This window comes from Cyprinus carpio, chromosome B16 (assembly GCF_018340385.1).
Source record: "Cyprinus carpio isolate SPL01 chromosome B16, ASM1834038v1, whole genome shotgun sequence".
NCBI lineage: Eukaryota > Metazoa > Chordata > Actinopteri > Cypriniformes > Cyprinidae > Cyprinus > Cyprinus carpio.
This window is the reverse complement of record NC_056612.1, coordinates 20,650,921-20,660,787: the sequence shown is the minus strand read 5'-3', so window position 1 is coordinate 20,660,787 and position 9,867 is coordinate 20,650,921. Positions and strand designations below refer to the sequence as shown.

Sequence of the window (9,867 nt, the reverse complement as noted above, 5' to 3'; positions counted from 1 at the left end):
GTAATGCAAATGTCTTTACTGTCACTTTTGATCAGTTTAATGAATCCTTGCTGAATAGAAGTATTTATCTTACTGACCTCAAACTTCTGAACAGTAGTGTATGTACCTAATTGAATATAAACAGCTAAAGATATGGAGTAGTTAATTGTCTTTAGAAGGGGCCTGTAACCTCAAGGGTATTAGGACCATGTAGCCATTCCTGTCTGTGGTGTCTCTCTCCACCTTCCCAGCCTTCCCTGTGGGGGAGCAGAAGTGCTCAAAGCAGCTGAGCCAATGGGAGACAGACAATTCAGTCAGCAGAAGTCAGAAATGTTGTAAAACCTGTACTGACAGTCAGGGTGAGTTCCCTAACACAAGACACAAGATACAGTCACTGAAACTGGTAACTGAAACCTCAGGTCATGGTCAGCAGCTGAGTTCACTGAATGCATTTCTAATCTAGACACTTTTCATTTTAAAGACTTTAGACATGGGGACTTATTCAGACCAGAGGGAAGGGTACATGCCAAATGGGTAAGTCCAAATTTACAATGATGATACTATAATACCTGGTCAAAACATGTACCATAAGAGGTCATAAGCGCATATTGGATGAACCAGAGACTAACGTACGAGTTGTTCTGTTGCGCTGTGAAGCGTACAGATGAAGGACACGAGAGAAATCCTTGTAGCACTTCTGTGTCTAGTTATTTAGAAAGAGGATTTCAGAAAAGGAAGTTGCCATTGAACTGATTTCCGCTACTTTTGCCAATCTTCTTGACTAATATTTGAGACCTAACAACCACAGAAAGACATCATCTCTCATATCCCGTCATCTGACAGACCATCAGATTTTCTGTCATTTATATTTGACACAATAGAGTTTCACTGCTGTCACAAGTTAAACATCCAAATGTACTTGGAAAATTTGGACACAAATGTAAGTTTTTGTGTTGTTTTAAAGGGGAAAAACTTTAATGTTTGATTTCCATTGGCACCACCACAAAACGTGCATGTCATTATAACTTTTGATGGTTTGAGACTGTAAAACTGAGATGATATTAAAGCTCTTAATTCTACTGTAATCACAGAATAGGTCTTTTGACTTGTTAATTTCCATACCAAATTCCAAGTTCATGTTCAGACAAGAAGAGAATGCATGAAACTTAGCGTCATAAAAACCCTAAGTGTTTATGTGAAATGACTAATAAAACCTATATCCTTAATAACAGCACATTACAGAATGAGATACTGTAGCATCTTACAAGCCAGGACAAAAGTTTTCACAACAGGCGATTACTAAATTTTATAAGCGTTACATCAAAGAACAATTGCTGAAACAGTACACACCTTTTATGCTTTGCAGTGGAGGTATCATGTTGTCTGCCACAATTGTCATACATTGTTCTAAAAAAACACCCTATGTTTCTTAAAATACATTTTGAAATCTGATAAGATCTTAGATTGGACAACACTGGGCTTGAGATTAGACAACAGTGTCTTGATGCTGTATTGACTAGTGAGTCAGTAACTAAAAACATACAGCCTCCTCAGGGCAGTTATGTTTGAAATAATGTACAATCTCGGAGCAGTCTTGCTGGACAATAGTGTATAGTGTATGTAAAAGTTACAGGCTTGAAGTGAAGACAATACCATCAAGCTTTGGATGAATTTGATAATGGCTTCACACAACAACAAACAGGTTGAGTTATGTGACGTTCGACAGAAGTTCTGCCCGGAATCAGCTGAAAACAAAACGAGATTTTCTGGTCATTTGTGCCACGTGTAATTACCACATGTGCTGACGTAAAGAAATAATTGAGGTAGAATTAATGCTGCTGTTTCAGTTTTCGCACCAAAAAAATGCATGAAAACAATATATCTCTATATTGCACTGTCTGACACAAAAATGAATCTCAAATATTAAGTAATTAATTAATTTGAGAAACCTAGCATTCACTTTGGTGAATAAAATAATTGAGACTTGGTTTCAAACGGATTTTTAGTTTGTCATCAGCATCAGAAAAATTTCAGTGTTGACTCAAATTTTGCACATCACACTTATTAAATGCAGCCATAATTTAGTTTTTATGGTTTTTAGGACCTACCTGAAGGAAATTAACTTTAAAATCCTAAACAATTTCGTTACAGTTTGTGTCAACAGAGCTGACAATTTAAAACTCACCAGAGTTTGTATGATGTTGTTGAACTCGCCTGTGAAATAGAATAGAAAGAAAACCTTCGGGATGAAAGATTTCATATTTTTTTCTTTTTTTCAAAACTAATGACAACTAAAGTTACAATTTTGTCCCAAGCTGTTCATGTTATTTTATTTAGCATAAACTATTTTTGAATAGGTTATTTTATAACCCATTGGAGTGGATGTATCTCAATCTCTGCAGCTATGATGCCCTGGGCTGACACTGAACGTGTACAGCTGTAGGGTTGTGGGCGGGGCGTTGAAACAGCGCACTCAGGTGCGGAAACGCGCTCTGATTGGCTGAATTCTTTGGCGTGAAGGTGCTTTGCTTGGGCGAGGTACAGTAGAGAAAGAATCGCCCTTGCAGTTGTAAAGGTAAATGGCTAGGTTATACATCAGTAGCCTATTAAAAAAAAATCAGTTTAACTAATGTTCTTAGGAATTACTTCTTTTTTTAACAAATGAAAAAGAGGTTTGTTTTTGAGAAGCATCTGCTGTACGAGGTTAGTGAAAAGGTGAGTTTAGCATGTTTACACTGCCATTATTTACATAATTATGTCCGTAAAGAGCGATGTGATGGGCGTTAGCAAGGTTTCAAGTGTACACAACCCTGTTTCTACGTGCAGTCTAATCCAACACGAATTTTTAATGCTTACACATCTATCTGTCTATCTATCTATCTATCTATCTATCTATCTATCTATCTATCTATCTATCTATCTATCTATCTATCTATCTATCTATCTATCTATCACCAGTACTAAGGGTTTGAAAACAGCACTCACGGTTACTAGTGGTCATTTGTCATTTTCTAGTAGTGTAGTTTTCCTGCCTTTAATTGAACATCAGACTGTCAATCAATTAGTAACTTATTCTACTCCAGAAAATGATAGATCTGCATATACATCATTACATGTCAAAATTGTTTCCAAATACTGGAACTTTCCTCACTTTTATTAGTTTAAAAACATTTCCAAATGGCTGGATGTTAAATATTTCCAATACATTAATCTTGGAATTTTTATTTTAATGAAATTGAGGAGTAATTTATTTTCTTTGCTGATAATTTAATTGTTAATAATTAATACAATGTTGACTTTATTAATACCCAGTTAACTTTCTTTACATTTTCAATTTGTTCCTGCAGGCATTCAGAAAACGGCAAGACATCAGCCTTCATCCCCGACATGGAGCTCCGGGAGGAATGGCAGGACGAGGAGTTCCCCAGGTAAACTGCACTAGATACATTCACCTTATTTATGTTATAAGTGCGAATGGGATTAAATAATGTGATCTTTGTAGGCCTCTACCTGAGGACACACAGAGTCCTGGCGATGAAGAGGAAAGCCCTGGAGCTGAGGGAAACAGACCTGGTAACCTAATTTCTCCAATTAGTTACTGGCCAAAATATCTGCTTCTTATATAATATCTGTCTCATATATATATATAGATGCGCTACAGTTCAAAATATTGGTGTCATAAGAATTTTCTGTGTTTCTGAAAGAAGCTTACCAATGCTGCTTTTATTTGCTTTAATGTCCAGTAAAAACAGCAATATTGTGAAATATTACAATTTGCAATAGTATTGCAATAATAAAACTCTTTCTTTATTACATTTTAAAATGTGATTTTAATCCGTATATTATATTCTGTACATAATTAATTAATATACTGTGCTGGCAAAGATCAGCAGTCATTACTCCAGGCTTCAGGCTTTAGAAATTATTCTAATCCGTTGATTTGATGCTTGGGAAACATTTCAATACTAAAATGAGTTGTGAATAGAAAAAAGTATTTGAAACCGAGATCTAAGAAATACCTTTCATCTTTCTTTCCACTAGTCCCACCAACAAGCCTGGCCCTTACAGGTGATGTCGTCAGGAAGAAGCGACTAGTGGCACCGACTCTTAGTTTAACACTGGACAAATCCTCTACTGACCGGAGCGTGAAATCTGATGAGTTTGAAGCCTCTGCTCTTTCACCATCTCCTGATGATGACCCAGAGATGGACATCAACCTGGAGGCCCTAGAGACACCCTCAGACAGCGAGTCTTACAACTTCCCAGACAGCATGCATGACTTAGAGTGGGAAGGTATTCAGTTATTTTGATATTCATTAGAGTTGTGTAGATCACTTTCACAAGTATGAGACAGGGAATTCTACACAGACCACTGGTTTATCACTAGTACTGTGGGCATTGCAGATGATCTTCCCAGGATGGGCAAAGCAGCGATCAGAAAAGCCAGTTTACTAGAGCATGCAGAAATGGGACACCTGGACTTGGATCAGGTGGACAGCAATGGGCGGCGATGGAGGCGTTTCCATATTGGCGGTCAAGACTACCAAGTCAACATGAGCGTTCTGGAGCCGTACCTTCAAGTTCTTTCCCATGGAGGTGAGCTTTTGCTGAACAGGCTGGGATGAACAAGCTTTACTGAAATTACCAACTAAAACATCCTTTTATAGGATATTATGGAGACGGATCGACAGCCATCATCATGTTTACTTCCTGCTACCTACCAGAAAATACAACAGAACACTATGAGTATGTGATGGACAATCTCTTCAGGTAAAACCTGATTGATTTGGGATGAATTTTCATTATTTTCTAAAACTCAAATGTTTATTCCCATTTAATGATTTATTTGGATTTAGGTATATTATTGGCACGTTGGACTTGATGGTGTCTGAGAGTTACGTATTGGTGTATCTGTGTGGAATGGCCCCTCGCAATAAGATGCCTGGGATTAAGTGGCTTCGACAGTGTTACATGTCCATCGACAGACGGTGAGCCATACTAGAAGTTACTATGATTAATCATCAAGTTAAAAATGTTATAATTGAAGACAACAATCAATTTATGTTGTTATGTAGCGATATCATTGGCTAATTCTATTTTTATCCTTCCATGTGGCCAACAAAAAATTAATTGTTTAAATTTTGATTTCATATGGTTCTTAAAGACTTCATGGAATTGTTTGACAAGTGAAATTTTCTTATGTTGACATTTACTTTTGAAACAGGAAGTTGTGGCAGGGCAGATATAGCCAATAGACTTTAGTTTGAGACTCAGCCTGGAAAAACAAAACAGTTACTTGCTGTTGCTAATTGGTGGCAGGTGAAATTTGGGGATGAGACATTCTTATTCTAGAAATCATTTTATTGGACAAAAATATGCATACACCCCTGAGCAAGAGATGATATCATCAATAATTTTGGTTCACTTTTTCCAGAAGAGACAGACTAATTTTTAAGTGTGTATATTTGATAAAAGTTTATTTTGTCAGCTTTTAAGAAAACAATAGAATATGCACAACTGTTCAAATTATTGGGGTCATAAGATTTTTTAAAGGAGTTTTTTTTTTCTTTTCTTTTCTGATTTTTTTTTTTTTTTTAACTACCGTTTTCTGAAAAATATTAAGCAGAACAACTGTTTTCGACATTGATAATAAGACGATTTTTTCTAAAGCATCAAATCAGCATATGTGACCCTGGACCACAAAACCAGTCTTAAGTCACTGGGGTATATTTGTAGCCAACAATACATTGTATGGGTCAAAATTATCGATTTTTCTTTTATGCCAAAAATCATTAGGATATTAAGTAAAGATCATGCTCCATGAAGATATTTTGTAAATTTCCTACCGTAAATATATCAAAACTTAATTTTTAATTAGTAATATGCATTGCTAAGAACTTAATTTAGACAACTTTAAAGGCAATTTTCTAAATATTAAATTTTTTTTTGCACCCTCAGATTCCAGATTTTCAAATAGTTTTATCTCTCCTATCCTAACAAACCAAACCAATCAATGGAAAGCTTATTTATTCAGCTTTAAGATGATTTATAAATCTCAATTTCATAAAATTGACCCTTCTGACTGGTTTTGTGGTCCATGGTCATGTGAATCATTAGAATGATTTCTGAAGGATCATGTGGCACTGAAGACTGGAGTAATGACTGCTGAATATTCAGCTTTGCCATCACAGAAATAAATAACATTTTAAAATATATAAAAATAGAAAACACTTGATTTGATTTCTCATGAAACTACAGTGGCGGTTTCCGTCAGTTCCAGAAGAGGGCGTGTGTTTCTAAGCTTTGCTTGTGACAGTCTTCATGTTCCTCTAGTTTAGTTCTTGTCGAACATGAGAAACTACCTGCACTCTCTCTTTTCTTAATGCCCCTCTTATGAAATATGACAGGAATGCTGTGGACTCACACATAGAAGGCTATGTTATCGGAGTTCTTCCAGACATTCCTCAGATAACCCTTGACCTGTTCTCAGCTGTCATGTTTTCTTATTATATTTAGACATTTTTAGATTGCATACTTCATTGCGGATTAGTTCTTTAAGGTTTAAAACTCTAGTGTACAGCCAGTGTGACTGTTTTCAAGGGACTGTTTTTGAATGTTATTTACAAAATCTCTATGTACTTCTCTAGTAATTTTTGGTTATGTACAGCCAGCCAGTCATTATCCCAAAATAAACCCGATGGGACGATTAAGATCAGGACAGGATTCTGAAATGGTCTGTTTTGTGGTTATTGACTAACCAAAGAATTAAAATTGTAAATTCTTATTTGATTTCCTTATATTATGGCGTAGCTATCTAACAGCTAATCTTCCAGGTGAAGGTCCGTCTCCTAAATGTTTTATGTGAGGATTTTGTATACTCAGGAAATTCGAGATCATCTTATCATGTAAGATCTGTTTGGGAAATGAGGAACTAAGGAGTGTGGGATGCTCTTGAAAGCCTGATTTGTCATTCCTACTGGCTCCGTTGCGTCACTGCATGAAGTTTCCTCTGAGATCACTCATAAGCTGCTGACAGTACAGACGGCAACAGAAAACAACACTATGCATGACGTCACACAATCAAAAAGGACTGCGAGGAGGAAAAACAACTGATAGGATTCATTTGAAATACCAGTAAATCTAAAGGGAAAATCCCATTATGAAGTGATTTGAGCTATTTTCTCCACAGTTTCAGTGCAAACACTGGCATTTTCATGGAAAACAAAACACTATGAGATCCTATTCTAAATCAAATTGAAATAAACATTGAACATTTTGTATTTAAACAAAAATGCCAATAAATATGAACACAAAATATTTATCAAATATCAAAAAAGTGAATATTTGTTTCCATATTGCTTCCATTGAAATACAAAGATGAACTTTTTTTAAATATTTAAAGCAAAAAAGGGGGATAAACCAAATAATTCACAATTTTTTTAAAAGTGATAATATGTATTTATTTGTAATTAAGTTGAAGAATTTAACGTAACTTGATTTAAAATGCAAAATAAAAAGATTTTTACTTGGAGCCCACTGTAGATCAGAAGAAAGTAGCACTTTTTGTAGCATTCAGAGTAATGTATTTGAGCCTTACAACCCCTAACACTTAAATGATATATGAAAGAAACCAAATATAAATGGTTACATTTGTGAATGATTTTTGGGCTAGGAAACCAGTGAAATGTGTTGTAAACAGATGTCGTCTCCAAGTTTCTGCCTGTCTGTGTCCCATGATTCAGCACCCTGCCTGTTTCACACGGGTCAGGGTGGTGCTAGTGCCAGTCAGAGATTGCTCCCTTGTGTCGTCATGTTCTGCTGGGTTATTGTTACTGGACCAGTTATTGGAACAAAAAATAGTTTTAAGTTTTAATACATTTGCCTTTGCTTTTCTGATTGAGCTATTAAATCTATTTTCTTTTCTGAAGGTTAAGGAAAGAATTGAAAGGCCTTTTCGTGGTTCATCCGGCCTGGTACGTGAGAGCGTTAATCACCGTCATCAAACCCTTCATCAGGTGAGCACAGATGATCATTAGTTTAGCAAACATAGCTAAAAAAAAGCCCATAAACAAAATGTAATACCTAAAGCCCTCAGTCTGACCATTTCTTCCTCTCTTGAAGGAGAAATTCAGCAGGAAGATGCGCTTCATCCACAGCTTGCAAGAACTGGCAGAGTTTGTTCCTGTGGCCCAGCTGCAAATCCCAGACTGCATCAGACAGTGAGTGTCAACATCAGGCCACATTAGTGCACTGTCTACGTATCATTATTTCAAAACCTGGACTATACAGTATATATAATAAATGCATACATCTTTCCAAAAATCTTAAATGTGTTTGTTCTATAATTTTCAGATTTTTTCCCCATCATATCTGGCCATTTCTCTCTAAATAATTTACAAAAAAGTCTGTCTATATATGTATATATATATATATATATATATATATATATATATATATATATATATATATATATATATATTAGTTCTTTTTTATGTAAATTATTTAGAGAAATGTAGTTTTTTTTTCTGTAAATAATTTATATCAAAAAGTATCTTGTCTTAATTTTTAATTTTTGTCTTAAAAAAAGTGCTACCAGTAAAAGTGATGGAGGTAATTTGTTTTGCTCTTGCAGGTATGATGAGCAGATGAACAGGTGAAGGTGTCTGATGGGAAGAGAGGTGTACATACTGTATAGACTTCACACTGGGGTGACATGCATGTGGGAATTGGAGCTAAGTTAAAGCTCACGTTTGAGGGAAAATGCCCTAATGACAGAAAAACAGCTTCCTACCAGACGAAAAGACAGTGTTGTCCTTCAGAGAGATGCAGCTGTGTCATGCTGTAAGGTGGGTCAGGAGAGGTCTGTGAGCAACATGAAAGCCTGTTTGACGTCATTGCATTTAAATTGTTACACAAAAACAGACAAACATGTTTCCCAGACTGTAGAAAATGACAATACACCCTTCACTCTTCATGGAACCTGTTCTGTTTAGGCGTGAGAAATACCAATAACATTTCCTTTTGGATTTGTGGTGAACATACCCAAATTAGGATAAATATTAGTTTTAATATTTGCACTAAATGGTTACAGAATCTTGTTGTATGCATGTTATCTGAAACCTGTATGGAACATCATATGTATATGATTTAGACTCTTCAAAATACTATCTGGCTTTTTTAAACAAGTCTTGTAAAGTGGTATTGACTCTATTTTATTGAAATTGTTTTTATATATTCTGTGAAATGCATTGTACTTGAGCATTTAATCATGTGTGAATGTTTTTAGCACAAATGCTCAAACTTTTAATGCAATCAAATCAGAGCTATTACAAACAAATTTGTGTGTGTAATATTGCGGTAAGAAGCCGCATTGGTCAGTTTATACTGTACATACTTGTTACATATATAATCGCGCCTGGTTTTCTTCTTGGTGAAATGTTCTCTAATATTCAGCTGCTGCCTGTAAAGTGGCCCATTGAATGTGCTTCCATTTAATAGACTCCTATGTGCAAATATTTATACAAGGCCACACTTGAACAACCTGAGCTTTTAAACTACACATACTACATGTGTATGTCTTTTCTATGATATTTAAGGAAATAAAGGGTTATATTAAACAGCTGTTGTGATTTTATGTTTGATTTCACTGTTAATTGTAATGAGGAAATAGTGGGATGTTTTTTTTTTTTTGGTTTGTTTTTTGAAAGTCGCCATGGAAACATTCCTGCGCCTTTCAGGAAACCAGCTCTGGCAGAGGGAGGAAGTGAGGTAGCTGAGAGGTGAAACTTTTTTTTTTATGCATTGAAGTCACAAAGAGGAACAGAGCGAGAACTACTGGAAGGTTAAATAACAGATTCCTGTTGTAATGCTGTATGTGCCAGATGATGG

General features: G+C 35.6%; 1 protein-coding gene across 4 annotated transcripts; it reads left to right on the top strand.

Moving 5' to 3' along the window:
• The first annotated feature begins 61 nt into the window (after window positions 1-61).
• LOC109106067 (BCL2/adenovirus E1B 19 kDa protein-interacting protein 2-like) lies at window positions 62-9,598 on the top strand. 4 transcript variants are annotated; one of them, XM_042741425.1, is made up of 11 exons: window positions 62-338; window positions 461-513; window positions 3,327-3,407; window positions 3,482-3,552; window positions 4,021-4,272; window positions 4,384-4,575; window positions 4,647-4,749; window positions 4,836-4,967; window positions 7,908-7,994; window positions 8,101-8,198; window positions 8,612-9,598. In XM_042741425.1, the coding sequence occupies exons 2-11, from the start codon at window positions 470-472 to the stop codon at window positions 8,626-8,628; spliced, it is 1,077 nt and encodes a 358-aa protein (XP_042597359.1). In that variant the 5' UTR covers window positions 62-338; window positions 461-469; the 3' UTR covers window positions 8,629-9,598. The 4 variants fall into 4 exon arrangements, with proteins under 4 accessions (XP_042597359.1, XP_042597360.1, XP_042597362.1 ...); XM_042741426.1 differs by having other exon boundaries at window positions 62-382; XM_042741428.1 differs by lacking the exons at window positions 62-338; window positions 461-513 and adding an exon at window positions 2,083-2,554.
• Window positions 9,599-9,867: the final 269 nt, after the last annotated feature.

Coding starts and splice junctions, on each gene's coding strand:
- LOC109106067 (XM_042741425.1), top strand. CDS start 470: ATGGGGACTTATTCAGACCAGAGGGAAGGGTACATGCCAAATGG. Junction 514..3,326: donor GAAGGGTACATGCCAAATGG/GTAAGTCCAAAT, acceptor TTGTTCCTGCAG/GCATTCAGAAAACGGCAAGA. Junction 4,576..4,646: donor TCAAGTTCTTTCCCATGGAG/GTGAGCTTTTGC, acceptor ATCCTTTTATAG/GATATTATGGAGACGGATCG.